The following is a 21,542-nucleotide window of genomic DNA, read 5'->3' on the forward strand; positions in this document are numbered from 1 at the left end:
GGAGTTGAAAAACAAAAGTTTATTGGAGAAAGAATCCTAATAAGTCGCTAATGTGTTCTCAGAAAGCATTTATAAGACAGTGTCTAATTAAATTCATAATACAGAAAAGAATATGATTCAGGGACAGGCCTAGATTTCAAGCATTAATTAGAAATCATGTATTATTAGAAGTGAAAGAAGGAAAAGTGAGTTCTTAGGAAATAGGAAAATTCAATCAATCCAAAAGAATTCTTTCTTAAGGTATGCTTACCAATTATATTAATAAACATGATGATTTATAAATAACTAATATAGCAAATTATCACAATCTCCTTTCATTTTCATCTTAGACAATATAACTTAGGGCAATAGATCACAGGTGTACCTCAGCTGATAATTATATTTGCCTCCAAAGCCTAGGTCACATCTAAGCTTGTTGTCAAACTTAGCTTGTTGGTTTAATGATAGGACTATTTATGTCAATCTCAGTTGGGAGCAAAATGTAATTTAAATATTGCCCCATATCTCCAACATCCAGACATCCTTGTTTCTTCTGTACCCATAAATGAGAATACCCTTGCAGGCTGGATTTGTGGGATCTCAGATTCACAGGCTGCCTCCCCACCATGCTGCTTACAGACTCCCCCAAGATATATTATACAGCCTGTTATCCTTTTGTTCAGATGAATATGTAATCGGATTAACCAGCCTTTGTGAGGGGGAAGAAAGATTTAGATCTTTATAGAACAAATAGACAAGTATTACAAACTTAAGCCAAACATGAAATTTGAGCTTTAGAGTGCTCCAATTTGGTGTAAGGCATTCAGAAACTTCTATGTTTAGTGCAGATATACAACAGGGGTTCTTTGTTAAACATAACTGAGTGAGAAAATAGCCAGGTAAATGTATATGTTTAAAATAAAAACCATGTAGCAAATGAATAGATTAAAATATGGGCTTACATTTTTAAAATTCAAAATGCAAATAAAGAAATTTAGTAAATTTTTAACTTGAAGGCTTTGTTGGTAAAGAAGAACAGGTGATATTATTTCATAGCTGATCATGCTACTAATCTTCTCAAAGACCCAATTTTTCCTAGATGATAAATTTAGAGCATGGGGTGAATCTTTTGATGAGAATTATATTTGGCTTTAAACCAGTAAAAGTTGAAGTAAATATAGATATAATTACTACCTATGTGTGGCAAAGGATCCAGCAGAAGGAAGAAGTCCCTCTCTATTAGAGATTTATTTGTAGTTTATAAAAATTGAAAAAGTAAGAACCCCATCTGTTACTTGGCTTTATAAGTCACATTTAAGAAATTGAAGGGCTTTTCCTTTTAATTCTATGGAAAACAAGAAACAGTTTGGTGTGGTGTCTAAAGAGCTAGCTGGAACCAGAAACATCTAAATTCCAGTCTTATCTTTGACATATAATGACTGTATGATCTTGTGTAAATCGTTTATGTCTGAATCTTCATGACCCCATCTGGGTTTTTCTTGGCAAAGACACTACAGTGGACATTTCCTTTTCTAGCTCATTTTAGGATGAGTGACTTGTCCAGGATCACACAGCTAATGAATGAGGGAAGATTTGAACTCATGGAAATGATTCTTCTAGACCCTCATTGCTCTAAGCAACTCTAAAATTCAAAATTACAGAGAAAGTGTCAACATTAATGAATAGAATTTCCTCACTCAAGAGTTCCCTGTCCCAATTGAATCACAGTTCTAGAGTCTAGCCTTTCTTGTAGTTAGAAGAAGCAATTTACCTGTCCAGCTATATTTCACATTAATGCCCCTTCAAACAGAATTACTAACCATACCCCAAACTGTCATTATATCTCCTATTTCAGGGTATTTGCAGAAGCCTTCCTCAGTAATTTGTAAAATACACATCTTTCTCTCAAGAACTTTATCTGTTGCCATTCTTCCTTGAAGCCTTTTCTGATTCTGTTCCTCTCAAAAATAGAGGGGATAGCAACTGATTTGTATTTGCTTATTTGTGTGTGTATATTACATCCCTACTTACCTCCTCAAAAAAACCAAATGTTTGGGTGTATTTGTTAGGCAGAAGATCATGCACAGGGAGAAGACAATAAAGATTTTGAATTGAATTGAGACTTTAAGCAAGATACAAGAAGAGTTTCTTTTCAACCTTTACTAGAAGATTTATGGCATTTTTCAGAAAAATATATACACAACTCAAATGTTTATATTTCAATAACAAAATTCAGTAAAATAGATAATTCCCATGGGAGAAGTTTTTACAGAAAAATAATACAAAACACAATTAGATTATTTGTCTAATGCTTTCAGGCTACACAACTACATGATCTCTTCCTCTTAGAAATTCTTATACCACCCTGAATGTCTCCTACACATTTACTATATTCCTTTTTAATGTCTATAGAGGCAGTTTGGTGTGGTCAATAGAGTTTTAGCCTAAGTATCCTGAAGCATCAAGTTCAAATTCAGCTTCTAAACTTAGTAGCTGTGTAATCCTGGAGGAAATAAATGTTTGTCAAAGCAACTCCCTATTATTATATCTTATTTCCTTGTTGAAGGAAACTTTTGTTCTTTAATTCCCTACACTAAATAAATCATTCCTTTTTCTAACTTGCATTTTAGTTATTTATATATTAAAATCTCAAGGACAGAAAATGTGACAGATTTACTTTTCATATCCATAATATAGTATATTATACATTTAACTCAATTTGTAATTTCATTAACATAGTAATTCCCAGAGAACAAATACCTTATGCCAATGTAGATCAACAAAAATTTATTATCCCTGTATTCCAGGCACTGTGCATTAGTAGTCCCTGGGGATTACAAAGAAAAAAAAAAGCAATAAGTATTCCTCTTCAGTGAAACTTCCATTTGAACATAGGATATCAATTGGTATTTATAAGATACATTTGGTTTAGATAAGAGGCAGTATTAAGAAAGAAAAGTGCCAGAATCTGGGCCTCCTGAAAGAATTGGTACTTCAACTGAGACTTAAAGAGATTCTAAGAAGTGTACGAAGGAGAGCATGACAGACATGGAAGCAGTCAGGACAAAAGCACAGAGGTGGGAGAAGGAGAATTGTATGTGAGATAACTGGATCATGAAGAAGAATATGATGTAAGTAGCCTGGAAAGGTAGGAAGGAGACAGGTATGAAAGCCTTAAGACAGAGAAATTATATTGGATCCTAGAAGTAATAAAGCCTAATTGTGTTCTGTATTATTTTTCTATAAAAGTTTCTCCTATAGGTATTTTTATTTTACTAATTTCTGTTATTGAAATATGAATGTTTGAATAGTACATTTTTTTATGAAAAATATCATAAATCTTAAGATACTGAACCTTACTGAAGGAGAGATAAAGAGAAACATTGTTGAATTTACATGTCTGAAACTGAGTTGAAAATTGATTGGATTAGACAGAGACCTAAGGCAAGAAAGTCTAATTAGAAGAATTTTGTTAACAATCTAAGGAGAGGGAATCAGTGCCTAAAGTAGAGTGATAGAGTAAAAATTAACAGATGCATGTGAGAGATATTGCAGAAATTTGGCAAGTGATCATATATATGAAATGGGCAAGAAAAGGGTGAAGGTTGTCAATGTTGTCATAAGATGGTGGTACTTTGTACAGAAACTGGAGTCAAATTGTTAAAATTTCAGCATAAATTTTATACTTTGGAAATAAACAAATACGACAAATTGAAATTTTCATTCATTGTTTTTTGGAATTGTTTAGATTTAAGAAAGTTACTGAGAGAATGTCAGTAATGGAGATTAAACTTTAAAAAGGGAAAGGGAAGAAAAGAAATTTACATGATAACTTTATTATATATTTAAATGAATAGCAAGCCATACATAAGTGATTTGTAGTTTCATCTATAATCATCTTATTTATCCCACTGTTATAAAAATGCTTGTTTCATTTCATATATTTAAAAAAGTGTATTCTGCATTGAGAAAACCAGAAATTAAACATTTCATAGAATACTACTGACAAAGAGCTATGTTGCAGCAAGGGGGAAAGAAGAGAATAAGTTCTCTTTTGGACTTGTTGGATTTTAAGTGAGACATCCCAATAAAAGTTAAACTGTTTAATAGGAAGATGTTGATACAGAAATAAAGACGGGGACAAGCCAAGAACTGGTAACCAGATTTGGGAACAGATTTTTGAACCAATGAGAACTGATGAACTCATCCAATGAAAGAAGAGGGGAAAGAGAAGAGAACCTAAGAAAAGCTTTCTAGGTCACCCACTGTTAGTGGACTTTACATGGATGAGGATGCAGCAAAAAAGAAGCTGTCAATCTGGACAGAGGAAAACCAAGAGAAAATAAAGTCATGAAACCTCAGAGAGAAGATATTATTTTTTTTTAATTTTTTATTTTATTTTATAATTATAACATTTTTTGACAGTACATATGCATGGGTAATTTTTTACAACATTATCCCTTGCACTTACTTCTATTCAGATTTTTCCCTTCCTCCCCCAACCCCCTCCCCCAGATGGCAAGCAGTCTTATATATGTTAAATATATTACAGTATAATTTAGATCCAATATATGTGTGTAGAACCGAACTTTTTGTTGCACAGGAAGAATTGGATTCAGAAGGTAAAAATAACAGTTTACATTCATTTCCCAGTGTTCCTTTTCTGGATGTAGCTGGTTCTGTCCATCATTAATCAATTGGAATTGGATTAGCTCTTGAGAGAAGATATTATTAAGGAGGAAAAAAGTAGTAATTAGTGTCAAATAATACAGAGAGATTAAAAAAATATTAATAGTAATGATTATTGCTTATCTGGAACTCTAAGGATTACAGAGTGGTTTACAAATATTGTCTTATCTTACGCTTACAACAACTTATTATCCCCATTCTACATACGAGTACACTAAGATAGAGAATAAGTGACTTACCTAGAGTCACATAGCTACTGAATGTCTGAGACTGAATTTAAACTCGGGTCTTTATAACTCCAGGTTTAACACTCTGTCCTCTGTGACACCTTGTTGATTTTAAAGGATGAGGACTGTGAAAAAGCCACTAGATTTGGTAACTATGATGTCATTAGTAACTTTGAAGAAACAAGTCAATTGGAAGAAGAGAAAGGAAGTGAAAGTAGCGAAGCATCAAGTGAAATAGGCATTTCAAGAAATTTAGATGACATAAAGAAAAGCTATAAAATTATTTGGCAGACACGGTAGTATTTAAAGAAGGCAACTTAACACCGCAGATTGCTATTTGGAACATTGAGAAGTGATTTGCACAAAGTCAGATATAGTTTGTCAAAGATATGGTTTTACCCCATCTTGACTCCAAGGCTGTCTCTTTATTCCACTAAATTCACTTTATTTCATTATTCCCAGTAAGTACCTAAAGAAATGTTTCTTTAATTGAAAAAATTATTTGAGAAAAGTGTTTTTGACATTGAAAATATAAATTCAACCAAGCTTGCCTTATTGGTTTCCTGATATGAGGATGTCCCTACATGTAATAGTGTTATTTTGAATAGCCTAGAAATTTCAGAAAGAGAAGGGAGAAGTCAACAATTTTAATTTCTAGAGGTCATTAATTATAACCTGTTAGGATTCTTACAAAGTTCTAAATCACTGGAATGGATAAGAGATAATAATTATCTAATTTAGCATGATTCAATATGATTGATCTGACCCTACAAGGAGATGTTATGGGCCAGAACTTGAAACAAGGTACTGAGTGGAATTGAGGAGACAGTGGTTAAATCTAGTTTAGCATTGATTTAATCCTACAACAAATAATGGTTTCCTAGTGATGAAATGATTAGTGTGTATTCAGAGGGCAAAATATAAACAGGAAGCTCTCAGGGCCAAGGAGGACTTTGGGAGAACTTCAAGGAAGCTCCAGGAGATTCAGAGTCAAGATTCATTCCCACGTCCACCTTTGTGCTGGCTGGAGACATTCGAACAAGAGCTCCTGGGAACAAGGAGGGAGGAAGGCCTCCAGAAAACTAGCTGAGCCCCAAGTGAAGGAGATAAGATTTTGGAAGAGATAATAAAGGATTTAGACTTTAACTGCTGGCTGGATTTGAAGTGATTATTGAAGCTGAACTGAAACCAAGGCTGTTTCCAGAAGTTCCCCAAGAAATCTGCTCACAGAGAACGACTATAATTTAGAGAAGAGAACATTATACCCCTTTTATTTATACATGTAGAAGTGAACCCACATAACTCAATGCAGATTTCTGGAATTTGATATTTAAAGGTTTGATTTCAAATCCTGCTTTGTAGGTACTATCTATGTTACTTTAGGAAAAATCACTTAAACAAATTTTTCACATGGAGAATGAAAGAGATAGTCTTGATAACTTGTATGGCCCCTTCCAACTTTAAGTTGATGATTTTATAATCCAAGTAAGTTGCCTAGGGTCAATTAGCCAATTAAAAGCACAGCCAACATTTAAACAGAGATTTCCTAAATCTCAGTCATGGGTTAAGTCTGTTACATCACCCTTATTCTGTAGAATATCCACGTTTACATAATAGTAGGTATATAATAATAGATTTGACATTTTAGTACATTTCAGTGTCGTGATGACATTTCAAGAATAGATATTTCCTCAAAATGATTATTTTTGCTTATAGGGTTTCTTTCCTTATTTCTCACTAAATAAAACTTCCTTGTTTCTATAAAACTTATAAATATCTGTATTTCCTATAATGCAATTTTGTTTACAATTTTTAATCAACCATCAGTGACAAGAGGAAAAATTAAAACAGATTTTCAAAGTAAAGAGAAGCTATACTCAACTTCAATAGTCTGTGAATGTGATGGCACCTAAGGTGATATTTCCAAATATGTTTTATGTAAACTAATCCTCAAAAATTATTAAGATATACAATTAAAAATTAAGTTTACCTTAACAAAAATTACCAAACCTGTCCATATTTCTATATATAATATTTTTTCTATATGTCATTTCATCTTTTTCACTTTTAAAATACTCTAGAAGAATTCAATAACTAGAAAGAAGCATAATCTGCATCATTTATGACCAATTTCTTTTGTGGATCACTAGACTGAGTGTTTTAATTGGAATAAATGGAGCGTAGAAAAGACCAACGAACCAGTATGCATTTACCTTTATAAATAAAAAAAAAGAATCAACTATTTTTTGGTGGTTTGGTGGCATATTCAAAAAATTAATCAAATTTCTTCTTTGAAATGTTACTTTCCATAGAAGGCTGTAAAAATGCTTACAAAATGTAAATGAGCATCAAAAAATTTTTGTTTTAAATAAATTAAATAAAATATCCCAAATCTTTTTGTATCTACCTTATTTAAATCAGAGTGATTCACTTCTTTTTCTGAGACCTAAAAGCCTCTCTTATTTTACCAGTAGTTGAATATTTACCCAAGAACCAAGAGATCTATTTTTATGACCCTCTTATGCTGTGTGATGTTAGGAAAATCGATATATATATATATATATATAGCCAGATTTGAACTCAGGCCCTCCTAACTTCAGTTTGGTGCTCTATCAATTAAGCCATCTAGCTGCCCCAAGAAATTACATTTTTTAAAAGGAATTTTTAAATAATTTTTGAAGCTCATATAATTAATAAATGGTGTGTCTTTAAAAGGACTAACTTGAGGATTTATATACCTTTGGTTGAATGATATAGGCCCTTTGTAAGTGCTTGTTGATTGATTGCTTTAATAAAACCATTATCCATGTTGAGTATCCAAACTGATAGATTAAACACACTGAGATGAGTCTTAATTTGTCATTGACTTTGAGTATAGGAGAAAGATAAAAAGGATATGTTGCCAAGTGATATGTAATAATTTTGTTTCCTAATGGAAAAAATATCTCCATGCAATAGATTTTTTAAAATTAGTTAAGTGGCAAGAAATTATTTACACAAATTGCTCCAATTATTGTAAATTACTGATGCAAAATATTTAAAGCCAGAAAGATGTTACTCATCCATATCAACAAATCAAATATAAAACACTGATTTAAAAAGACACATATTTCTTGATAATAATAATAGCTAGCATTGAAACCTTTGAAGTTTTCAAAGGGCTTTACAAATATTTTATCTTCACAACAACATTGGGAAGCAGGTATTATTGTTGCTTCCATTTTACACATAAGGAAATTGAGACAGAGGTTAAGTGGTTTACCCAAAGTCACCCAGTAAATAAGCATCTCAGGTCACGTTTGAACTAATGTCTTCTTGACTGCAAGTCCAATGCTCTATCTGCTATACCAACTATCTAGCTCTAGGATTGAAAAGAAAGATTGAATAATAGAAGGAATTGACTGGATTGCTCACCATAAGATAAAAGGTTTACATTGATGTGTTTTCCATTATTACTTCATATTAATTAGCCTGTCAGGCTTAATTAACTTTGAAAATTGAATATGTCACTTACCTTCTCAGGGAGGGAAGGAAGAGAATTTAGAACTCAAAAAATTGTTTTGTTGAAAATGTTATTGCATGGACTTAGGAAAAAATAAAATTTTTAAAAAAATAATTGGATATATATACCAAGGCAGTATATAGTAAGAACAGTTGATACAAAAACATCTCTTCCAAACCAGGGCATATTTTGCCATAAATATACACAAAGTACATGAGAAAGTGGAGTTTAGCTTAGAGTACATTTATGACAAAGGAATAATTCCCAGCTCTTGGTTCCTGGAAATCCTTTTTCACTTTATGAAGTCATTAGGCATGCCTTGTAAAGTCAGATGCTGTATTTCCTCAATATGTATAATTTGTCCTCCAGTTATGGCTAGAGGAAGCCCAACTCATCTCATTGTTTGAAGTTTGCAAAGTCATTCTCCTTTGGGGAGATTCTGTTCTCTCCTCCTCAAAGTGATTTCTTCCCAGACTGTTCTACTCATAGGCTGATAGAATTTCAGTTTTTGAATTGTCTTTCTTTTTTATCAAAGATCCACAGGAGGCAATTGGTTCTTTTTCAACAATCACAATAAACTTCCTATGCAAGTAACAGCTTCTTTCATTTAATGGTTAAAAATGCACTTCTCTTCTTCCCAATTTGATTAACTAGGTTGTTTGTATCAAGTTTCTGCCTTTGATTGTTTCAATAGTGGTATATAGAAATTGTTTGCATTTTTAAAATATTGGATAATTTTACATCATCAGAGAATTCTGATTTGATAAAAATCCAAGTATGCTGTACTTGTTTTTATTGGGCTAGACGTAATTGATTAAGGGGACATTTCTTGCCTATCTGAGTTCTGCTAAGATAAAGGAAACTTCCCCTTAATTCAATTCTACACCCTTACATTTTGTACTATTGGCTGTATCTTTTCTCACATCCCTTGACTCGTGTTCCACATGCTATTTCTGGATTCTTCCTCTACACCCATTCTACAATTTCTCCTCCTCAATTGATTCTATACAAATTTACCATGTTCTTCAAACAAAGGATTCTCCCTCCTTTTTCACCAAGTTCACTGCCTGTGTCATACTTATCTTTCCTTCCCCAGTTCCTCTTCTCATACTCTGAGACTTCAACCTACATATTGATGTTCTCTTAAACATGTTAACTTATAATACCTACCTCACAGAAATATTGGAAGTTTAATTATATGTGTAAGGCATTTTATACACTTTAGAGCACCCTTCTTGGAACTAAAAATAAATTTCTGTGATGGAATGCTCTTTTGCTAAGAGAAATGATGAGCAGGATGGTTTCAGATAAATAGGGAAAGACTTATATGAACAAATTGAAGCGAGAAGAACCAAGACAACATTGTACATAGTAAAAAAAAAAACACAATGCTGTAATATAGCTCAATTATAAAAGATTTAACTTTGATCAAGACAATAATTGAAGATAATTGCAAGGGACCCAAGAAAAAATAGTGGATGATAGACTGAACTAACATAGCAGTCCATGGGATTGCAAAAAATTGGAGCGATTGAACAACATGATGAAAAATGCTATCTATCTTAAGAGAAAGAACTGATCAACTCTGAATACAGATTGAAGCATAATTTTTAAACTTTATTTCTCTTGCATTTTTAATCTATGTTTTCTTTTGCAACATGGATAATATGGAAATGTTTTTCTTGACTTCACATCTATAATCAAGATGGCTTTATATAATCAATTAAAGTTTTCTCAAAGGGTGGGGGAGGGACAAGAGAAAGGGAAAGAATTTTAAACTCAAAAATTTTTAAATAAATGTTAAAATCTTTACATGTAATTGGGAAATGTTGAAATAAAAATGTATTTTCAGAAATCAATTGCAAAAATATATTATAAAGAAATTGTGCTTGGAAGGTGATTCTTACATAGAAGATGTAGGGTTTTTAGTGGACTGCAAGCTTAATGAGTGTTCATAATGTGATATAGCAGCCAAAAGAACTGACTGAAAATAAGAGAAATTCAGTGACTTGCCACTAGTCAGTAGAGGTGAAATCTAAACCTTGTCTTCTGGACTCCAAATCCAATACTTCATCCACTCAATCATACTAGATTTGAAGTCAAGAAATCCTGGGTTCATATCCCCCCATCTTTCATTCCTCCTCTGTCACTTACCAACTCTGTGACCAGAGGAAAGCCACTTACCCTCTCTCAAACTCAGAAAAACATTTTAAGATGTAGCCAGGGTTTTATTTGCTCTAGTTGTGGGAGGTATCATAGTAAAAAAATGATAAGAGATGAACATATCTTGGTTCCCTTAGGTGACTTTGGGGTAGATCAGCCTTCTTTATCATAGTTAATCAGTATATATTCATTATGTGCCTTTGATCCCATGTTGTTGCTCTCTATCTTCCAAGATTATCAGAGTCTAGCTGATAGGTTCTACATACTTTATTGGTGAAAGGTTTTAAAGCATCCCCCCAGACTTATAACAATGCAACCTAATATTCTTCTTTTGCAATGCATTTGTAAGTATATCTCCTATTTCTTAAATACACACACACACACACACACACACACACACACACACACACACACACACACACTTTTACATCTCTCCTTCTGGAACTAATCAAATCAACACTATCATACTGGGAAAGGACTCACCAATCATTTGCCTTGTGATTCTGCTCATGATCCATGTAACCAATGATCCACTGTTCCTTTATGGACCTTGTCTTTATTAGAATTTAAACTCCTTGGGAACATGGACTCTCTTTATTTTTGTAATTGTATCACCTAATTTTATCACTTGGCACCGTGCCTAGGATATAGTAAATCCTTAATGAACACTATTTTATTCATTCATATTGGCCCATTTTGTTTTTAACCTGTTGAAGAATTTTGGAATCTACATTTCTCTCATTCAATGAATGCATTAGCTGTTTTCTCCTGCCAGCTTTGTAATATTTACACTTTGATAAATCTTATTTGACTTTATGTCATCTGGAAGAGTAATTAGATTTAATAATTCTGACTCAAAAGGGCAGGGGAGCAGTGGATGAAAGGTTTTTTAGCTCAATATGAAGAAAATTTTCCTAATAATCAGAATTTCCCAGGGGTAGATTTAGTTACCTCAGAGCATATAAAAATTTTAAAGGAAAACTGGATTCCAGCCTTCCATTGTTTAGACTTCATAGAATTCTTGAGTTATAATTTGGTTTAGATATCAATTCCTAAAACTAGGTCGTTATCCCATATGAAGTCTTATAACTGAATGTGAGGGGCCAGAAAATTATGATTTATTATCAGTAAATATGATTTGAACATCCATTTTATATATCTATATGCTCAGGATCATATTAGGCAAAAAGGGATCATGAATGGAAAAAATTTAAGATCTGGTCTAGATGACTTCTGAGAACACTTCAAGCCACTCTTAATATTTTGTAATTTTCATTCCCTACAAAGGAATACAAGGACCAGTCATTTGATGTCTCAGATATAAGGAATAAAATCCAAGGGGAGCTTGAGATCACCAAGGTTGTTGGGGTTTTTTGCTTCTCATACTTTAAAGTTTATATTTGCAGCTTTATTGTTTTTTGAAACTATCCATTAAGAAGGGAGCTATCCTTTTATAAGTAAGGTAGATTATTCTATTTTAGGTTTGTTTTGCCCATCTTGTTAACAAATCTCTTGTTTTATTCAGGTGGGATATCATAGGAGCTGTCATTGGCAATGAATGTGGAACTCTAGAATCAGGTTTATCTATGATTTTCCTAAAAGAAGGAGAGAGAAAAATATGCACTCCATATATGGACACAACAGACTATGGAAATCTGAGGTTTTACTTCTCTTTGGGTAAGTAAATACCTTTGTCTTAAACATTGCTGACTTCAATGAGATCTTAAATTATAATTCATTCCTAGGAAATTTGATTGTTTTAAGGTATCTCTGGTGGGAAAGGAAATACTCATAAAATTTAAGCTACATTCCTTGTGGTCAGAAAAGGGTACTGGAATGGTTATACTTGACAGTGACTGGCCTCACTGTTAACTCATGGCCTCAGTTTCCTCATCTGTTAAATGAGGGTTTTAGGCTACATTGCCTTTAAGGTCCTTTCCAGCTTTACATCTGTGATCCTATGATCCTTTCCCTCTTAAAATATATATATATATAAACATTAAGCATTGGGGAAAATTCATGGAGGAAGTAAGTGTTGTAATTAATTATTGTTTCAAACAGTAAATGACAAAATTATGTGTTCTTTCAGTGGAAGTTACTGTACAATTAGGTACAAGTGTCACATGGCTACTTGTTGAGTGACCAGGAAACAGGCATGAACTTTCCCAGCCTTTCAAATCATGCAACACTTAAAAGAGTAACAGGAAATAAACTTTGTCCACCTTTTGAACTTCTAATAGAAGTTCTCATTCTAGCAAGACAAACATGCCTGTTTCTCATCATCAACACAGCCTCTCCAGCAGCCTCATCTGTTTCATCTTCACCTCTCCAAGTATTCTGATTTATATAAAGAAGGATGTATGTATTGAAAGCAAAATATAAAAAACTAAATTTGAACTGCCTGCATTCCAAATTAACATGCAGCTTTGACTCTGAAATGATTTGTACATTAAATTGTCATTCATTGAATTTTAAAAATCCACATTTCAACTTAAATACACTTTTATTCAGATCATTCATAGAAAACCTTGAAATTATCATTGCCATAATATGTTGCCTCTCCTGCTTGCATTTAAGCTTTCTTGCCATCTTGAACATCACTGTTATTGTTATAATTTTTCACATTAAAACACTATCCTATAGATAATATTCTTCAAATAGTAGGTTACTAAGTAAGAGGGATCAATCCAAATTAACTGAAATAAGTCTAAACAGGACAATTATCAGGTAAATATATATCTAACAGTTATCTAAGTTCTTCAGAATCTTTTCTAAAGTACATGCAATTTTCACTAATAGTGGAGAAGGAGAAATGACAGCAGACTTCAGATATCTAAAGGATTATTATACAGAAGTATCAGTCTTCTTTTTGGCCTCAGCATATATAAGTAGGACTAAGGAGTAGCATTTTGGAGAAGTAGATTTGAGTCATTATAAGGAACAGTTAGTAATTAGAACTTTTATTTTAAAAGAAAGGGAGAATGTATAACCATGAGAGATAGTAAACTCTCTATCACTGTAGGTCTTTCCATGGTGGCTGAGATTCATATTTGAATAAAGCTTGGACACCATGAATTCTGATATTCTTTTCAAATGTAAGAGCATTATATTCTGCTAAATGCTCCGACAAAAAAAATCAGTTTAGATTTGATCCACTGTTGAAGTACATTGACTTTCAGAATTCTTTTTCACATTAACATTCATTTAGCATGTGGCCAATTTAGTTAAGAAGTTCTCATTATTTATTCCTCCCACCTACTCTGTCCTGTATATGTGCAATACCTTGGCCCATGCTGATTTACCCACTTGTAAGAACTTCTCCGTTTTATTCTAAATCGATTCAGCTCAGGTTCTCCTTTTTTAATGCATCCTTCTCTGGCATTCTAGTCACAGTGATAACTCCCTTCTCTTAACTGCCACATACTTGGAGTCATACCCACCAAGTATGGCCCTTAGTCACAGTTTCATGTATGTTTGTATATTTTTGTGGTATCACCTTAGTAAATTATAAACTCTCTAAGTACAAGGACTGTGTCTAAGATTTATTTTGTTTAATCTACTATTTGCCAGAGCAATAGGAATTTAACTATGGTACAAAACAAGAATGTAGAACTTCTATTTTTATCTTATCCAATCTTACCAAATTATCAACTTGTTGAGAGCAGATATTATTATGTTTCCTTCCAATCATCATTTCAGTTCAACATTTATGAACACTTACCAAACAAAACTCATTGTTCAAGGTAAGGAAAACCCAAAAATAATAGTCTTTGCCCTTTAAGAATTTGCAATATAGTAGAGAGAAACAAGACAGCCTACAAATAACTATAAAACAATTTAGAGAGTTTCAAGTGCATTTTGTTTTTGCTGTGGTTCAAATGTTTCAGTCATGTCTGACTCTTCATGAACTTATCAAGGATTTTCTTGATGAAGATAACTACAAAATGGTAGTTAAATATTTCCTTCTCCATTTCATCTTACAAGTAAGGAAACTGAGGCAAACAGAGTTAAGTGATTTACCTCAGGTTACATGGCTAATAAGTGACTGGCTTCATATTTAAATTCAAGTCTTCTTGAACTTTGTCCACTAAGTCACCTAGATGTCCTTTTCAAGTGTGTAGGATATATCAAAGGGAAAGATTCAGGCAAGGGGCAAGAAAGGAGGCTTCACAGAAGAGTGGGCTTGTGATCTAGGCATTGAAAGAAAGGGATGATTTTAAAAGCCAGATTTGTAGAGAAAGTCTTTTTGCAGGCTTGAGGCTTATAGCCTCAGAGATGGAGATTGCCAAGGAAACATGAATGGCTAGTAGTCTAATTTTCCTAGAATGTAGAATATGTCAATCAAGCAGTATTTATCTACCTCCTCTATGCCTGACCCTAGGCTATGTGCTGAGGATATAAGTACAGAGAATAAAACAATCTCTACTCAAAATGAGCTCATATTATGAAGTAGAATTGTAATATAAAAGTCTGGAAAGGGAGGTGGGAGCTGGATTGCTGAATGTTTTGAATGCCATTCTAAGGATTTTCTATTTAATCTTATAATCACCAGGAAACCCCTAAATATTTTTGAGCAGGGTCATACTGTGATTTTGGCATTAGGGAGATGACTTTGCTTATGATGTCTGACTGGATTAAAGAAAGGAGAGCCTTGTAGAGGGGAAAAGAGTTAAGAAAGTGTTTTCATAGTCCAAGTAAGATATAATTATAGAATTTAGTTGGGGAAAAAAGAAATGGATGTGAAATATGGCAGAAATAAAAGAGACTTGGCAACTGACTAGATATAGAGTGTGTATAGAAAAGGAAAAGTAAAAGATGATGAAGTGTGAGTGATGAAATAATTGTGTTATAAGAAGAAATAGAGGTTTAAACATGAGGTTGTGGATTTTGTGAATGGAGTGGATTTTTGTATTTAGTTTCAACATATTAAATTTGAGGTGCTGATAAACAATTCAGGTAAATATGTCCTGCAGGGAATGTAGGACTCAAGATAATAGAAGAATGTCAATTTGGGTAACTGTTTGTAAAAGTAGATTGTGTTGGGAAAAGACCAGAGGCAGGTAGACAAATTGAGTGACCATGGCAGTAGTCCAGTGAGAAATGATAAGGACCTGAATTAGTTATGGAGGCAGAATCAATAAGACAGATAAATAATGGAGGAGGGATTTGGATGAGGGAGAATGAGCAACTAAGGATGGCTCTCAAATTTCTGAGTCTTATTGACTAAAAATAATTGTGGTGCTCTCAATGGTGATAGGGATTTTTGTCGAACCAGGACATTTGAGTTGTGTTTTGACATACTGCAGGATATTCACCATCTCTCACTCCCCAACTCAGATTCTTGTTTTTATTATGCACATTTATTAGTAACAAGGTCTGATTGTTTTGATTCTATATTTTGTCCACCACTATCCACCAAAATCTAACTGATTATGGTTTCAAATGGTCTCTGGTTTTACCAGTTTTGGTGCTTCCTTTGCAAAAGATATAGATTATAAACCTTTCTCTTATACAGAATTTCATTTGAAAGGTTCTCTCCATTATCATATAGTTCAACACATAGCAGAAGAAAAAAAAAATGATTCTCTCCTACAACATTCCTTACAAGTAGTTCTCCAACCTTTTCTTAGAGACCAGTGGTGAGAAGGAAACCACTACTTTTTAGGACTTCTATTCCATTTTAAGATACCTCTAATTGTCAGGAAGTTTTTGCTTATCTCAGGCCTAAATTTTTCTCTTTGCAACTTTCACCCTTGCTCCTAATTCTTGCCCCTTGTAAGTCTAATCTCTTGTATACATGACAATCTCTTTAATATATGAAGATAGCTATCATGTTCCTGTTCTTCTTTAAGTTGAACATCTAATTATCTTCTACCTGATCTCCATATAGCACAGATGTGTGTCCTTTCATCCTTCTTGTTGCTTTCCTTTAAAGGTTCTGTTTATTGATCAGTGCTTCCTAAAAACTGGCTTCCTACAATAAACACAGTATTCCATATATGACTGAGAAAGAGTATGTCAAGATTCTCTTATATTCTGATATTTTTAACAGAGCCCAAGATTCCATTAGGACTTTTTGACTGCCAAATCAATGTTAACTTGTATTGAATTAGTCATTCACAAAAACTGACAGATTTTTTTTTAGAAAAAATACTGTTTAACCTTGTCTCCCCTATTTTGTACTTATGAGATTTATCTTTTGAATCCAAATATAAAACTTATCATTTATACCTATCATATTTCATCTAATTTGATTCAACCCAGTATTCTAACCCATCAAAATCTTTCTCGGTTCTTAATACGCCATTCAGTGTGTTAAGATCTCTGATTTCATAGCAATGTCCTTATTTGAATCTTTGATAAAAGTCTAAAACAGCACAGTGCCAAGCACATATTATTATTGTTCTAGAGATCTTCTTTGTTAACAACACAAAACCATTCATAATCCAGCAAATTTAGAATCCATCTAACTAATTGGAGACCTTTCCTACATGTCATCTATAGAGGATGTACCCATCATATTGGTGATCTGTTGTAGTTTTGAGGGCACCAAGGTTTTGCTATCTCTAATTCTTGCCAGATAATTCATCTTCCTTTCTGGTCACTTGTATGCTTAATAATGTTCCTTATCTCATTTCTGTCATGTAAATAATCTTTGGTAACATGATGTAGTCTGGCAATATTGCCAATACAAGCAAGATGATTACTATTTTGAGGATGGGGAAACTAAGGGTCAGTGAATATACATGATATTCAAAGTCATGCAATTATATATAAGAACTATTATAAATAGTCAGCAAATAGCTATGAGATTTAATTGACGAGTACTAAAAAAACTGTTGATTGGTTGATTATTTTGATATAAACCTATAAATCAGAACTCCTGATTTTTCTTAACTGTATTTATCATTTTTAAAAACTTAGCATCTAAATGCTTTTCACTCTAAAATCTAGGGGCTTGTAATTAGCACATAAAAGTCTCTACTTTTTCTTCATTACATATTATAGTTGTATGAAAAACAAGAAAAAAATCTTTCAGTAGGAACTCATGTCACTGTTCCTTCCCAAGACACCCTGTAAGAGTCCTGTAGATTAATTTTCTAATGTTTTTAATGTCACTACTATCACTGCTACCCAAGGTCTTTTCTCTTCTGTCACTTTTTAGGACAAAGGAAAGCTCCCAGGTCTAAATTTTTTAATGATTAGTTCTTTCTAAAATAAAAATGTAGCAGCTGGGTACAAACTATATCCATAAGCAAGCATAAAATGAAGAAAATAGAGATCTAATAGATTGCATTTTTCATAGGTACTTATATTAACTATTAATATGTTAATATTATGTTAATTATGAAATGTGTCTTTCTCAATGTTCATTTATTGATAATGTTTTATTATGAATTCTATGCTGAATTACATTTCTGAAAAAAAAATTTGTTTTAGTTTGGATTTTTCCCAAAGACTTACCACTTAGAACTGTCTTTATAAACCATACTTGTCACTATCACAAAATTTATATTAGATTATTCTGAGTAGAGGTCATATGCCTAAAATTAGACTACTTCAAGAAAATATAAATGCAGATGAAAATTATGTATACAATGACTACTTATTGTAATTTTAACACATTTATTTTAAAAGTTAAAACATTAACTGTTATTATCATCATGTAACTAAAGATATTATTGCCTTTTTTTCATGCATGATATTTCTCTTAGGTTCTATGCAAACCAGTTCTGAGAGGGAAGAAATATAGCATATTTTCTCACCAATTTGTATTGATGTTTTGATGAATAATGATCCAAATGATATGTAAAATTGAGATGAATAACCAAATGGCATCTCACAATAGATTGGTCCTCAAAGGAATAAATGGTTTTCACAAGAATTAGTATCAGTGACCACAAGAAAGAAATGGAAAGATCCAGTAGTCCCTTTAGGTCTTGAATTCCCAAACAACTGTTTTTGGAGGGATTCAACCATGCTCCAGAATAGGACAAGCTCACTGATAGGAACTATTAAATATTGTATTGTGACAGCAACATTACCAGTGCTACCAGCAAATATATAGCTACATCTCTAGCCAAAAAGATGGATGTTGGTGGAAACCCAAAGAGCCACTATATAGCAAACAATTTGCATGTGATTAAGAATCAGGATGGGCAGAAGAGTCATTATGAAAAAAAGATATAACTTTGTGTCATCATTATTAGATGCAAAGAAATATAGCCAGCATGAAGGCTGATCAGGATATAGTGTGAGAACAAATACAAAAGACAAGCTACAGACAGAACCATGATCAAAAACTACTACAGCAAACCAAAGGACTTTTTCATGCTTCCAAAGAAACATATACTACTTAAATCTGTTTCTGAAAAAAAGGACAAGGATATATGTATATTTATATGTTAAGATTTAATTTCTTAAAACTGCACTAAGATTTTAGGGACACTGTATATACACATATATACATGTGTGTCTGTCTTTGTAGTGCAAACTAACTGTCTGTAAAAGTCCTATCCAGGATTACACGATATTAGATTTGACAAAGGTAATTTTAGCAACCATCATAATTTTACAAAAATTTTACAAGAAATTAGGCCCATGAAAATAAAGTGATTTATTTAAGGTTATATTTAGGGGAAATGCTAGTAAGCTGGAACTCAAACCAAAGTCTTTTGAGTGTTTGGCTTCAAGCTTAGGACTCTTTTCTCTAATCAACACTTTTACTCTGCCAAAGTATAGCTACAATTTAAGGACATTCAGACTGATTAGCATAATTAGCTTAGAAGTCTTTTTTTCTCTTTTTCAAAGTTATCAAAGTAAATTCTTCAAAGTTTATAGATTTTGCAATTATCTTTTAATAGAGTTATTGTCGACCTGATTTTTGCCAACCTCAAATAAACTTAAGAATATTTTATATTTGTATTCCTAACAAGTTTATTTCAAAGTGTTTTTATACTTTAGTTGGTATTGAATGGTTTTTAAGACTCTCAATAGTTGGGCAGGGTCCATATGGCCCTTCACATGGGCAATATATTTTCAAACAGGCAGTGCATCTGTCTCCTACTAGAAAATAAAGTAAATTATTTTATGATACTTTTATTCCAGATAAATTATCCTGCATTCAGAAGGAAAATTATTTCCAAACAAGAACTCTATTTTTCTGCCAGTAGCACCAATTAGGAAGGTATCTAAGTTACAGTTGCTATGGTAACAGGACTTCTTCAATAGAGTTAGTATCAAAGTGATTGACCATCAGAAAGAATACCATTGACATTAGATGTCCGCTAAACCCAATGTCCCACAAATGCCTAGCTGATAGTGACCTTTGACACTCAATAAGGAAATAAAGTATTCAACTTGATTATTGGAAAGATCTCTCCTTTTCAGGATTGATTGAAGCATAATTTTAATTCCAAGTTGACTTTCCTTGGCTACCCATTATACTTCTGAGAAGCTTTCTATTTAGAATTAAAATCCTACTTAGAATTGTTATTTACTTAGTAATGCAAAATAAATTCAATATATAACTAAGTAAACATAGATCACAACAAAACGATTCATATCATACATTTATAAAAATAATTTGCTATTTTGATTTTATTGGATATTTACTATCATCTATTGATGTTTTACCCTTATAAATCCAAATAATTAAAAAATTTTGAAGAAATAATTCTATTTATGAATAATGATTAAAGAACTAATGAAAAAATTATAGAAAATGAAAGACAATTATGAAAGATCTGAAAAACAATGAGAAATTCTAGCACCCAGGAGTAATAGATATATTAAAACAAAAAAAATTACATAAACATTGCTGCCAATGCAGTTGTGTTATCAATATAAGTAACTATATCAAAAATGAATTCATAAGATGGTATTATTTTATTCGTATCAAAAACATAGTTCCCATAATCACCTAAGAATCAGTGGGAAGTGGTAAGAAATATTCAAGAAAAGGTAGAGAAGAAACAGTATGTGAATGTAATAGAATATTATGCCTAGAGAAATGACAAATATAACTGATTCAGAGAAAGAACAGAAGACTCGTATGAATTTATTGCAGAATGGAATGAGCAGAATTGTTCAACTTAACAATTTAGAAGATAACATTAATATGAAAGAAAAGTATAAAAAACCTCAAAGCTGTAATCAAAGACATAAATGATAGTAGCTTCAAAAGATTGATGATGAAATATGCTTCCTGCCTTTAGACAGAGCAATAACAAACTAGAGATGTGAATTTTCAAGTATGACCAATATATCAATTTGTTTTGTTAGACTATACATATGTGTTGCACAAAAAGACTTCTATATAGGTTTAGTTTAGTGGGCAGTAGTTCTGAATCTCTTTAACAAACTTCCTTTCATCTCAAACTTCTTTCTGTTTCACTCCTACCATTTTCTAACCCATAAAATATAACCCCCTTACCATAACAGCTGCTTCTGTGGGTATTGTCTCACTGTACTGGCTACAATTTCATTACCTTCGTAATTCACTGATCATGGTAAAGCAGTCCCTGTTCTCCATTACCATTTCCAGATTCCTACTACTATCTTAAATAAGAAACTTGTCCTCTTTCAAGGTTCATACTATCAGAATTTATCACCCAATCTAAATCTTACTGCTTGTTATCTATTGACCTGCAGGGTATTCTTTTCAATGAGTTCAGTGCCTAGTTTTATCATCTTTCTCAATCCTTCACTTGTCCTACCTTTGTAGTTGGGGATTTCAATGTATATATTGATGATACCTCTTCAAATAAGTCACCGTCCAAATTCCTCAGGTAATGATAACCTGCTTTTCCATTCCCCACCTAGTATACACAAAGAAGGCTATACCTTTGACCTTGCCATCATCAGTATGTGTTCAACTTCCATATTCATGAACTCTGAATCTCCTTTATCTGATCATAATTCTTTATCATTTCATCTTTTTTTAATGCCTTACAATTCCCAATCTTCTTCATTCTCATCAT

The 21,542-nt window shown here is 32.6% G+C and overlaps 1 protein-coding gene across 1 annotated transcript in view; it reads left to right on the forward strand.

The window, feature by feature from the left end:
- RELN (reelin) overlaps positions 1-21,542 on the forward strand; it is a 526,398-nt gene that overhangs the window by 295,982 nt on the left and 208,874 nt on the right. Inside the window, exon 12 of the mRNA XM_074268428.1 lies at positions 12,086-12,237. Coding sequence (XP_074124529.1) covers positions 12,086-12,237 — 152 coding nt within the window. The remainder of the gene's footprint in view (positions 1-12,085; positions 12,238-21,542) is intronic.

This window comes from Sminthopsis crassicaudata, chromosome 5 (assembly GCF_048593235.1).
Source record: "Sminthopsis crassicaudata isolate SCR6 chromosome 5, ASM4859323v1, whole genome shotgun sequence".
NCBI classification, from domain to species: Eukaryota; Metazoa; Chordata; class Mammalia; order Dasyuromorphia; family Dasyuridae; genus Sminthopsis; species Sminthopsis crassicaudata.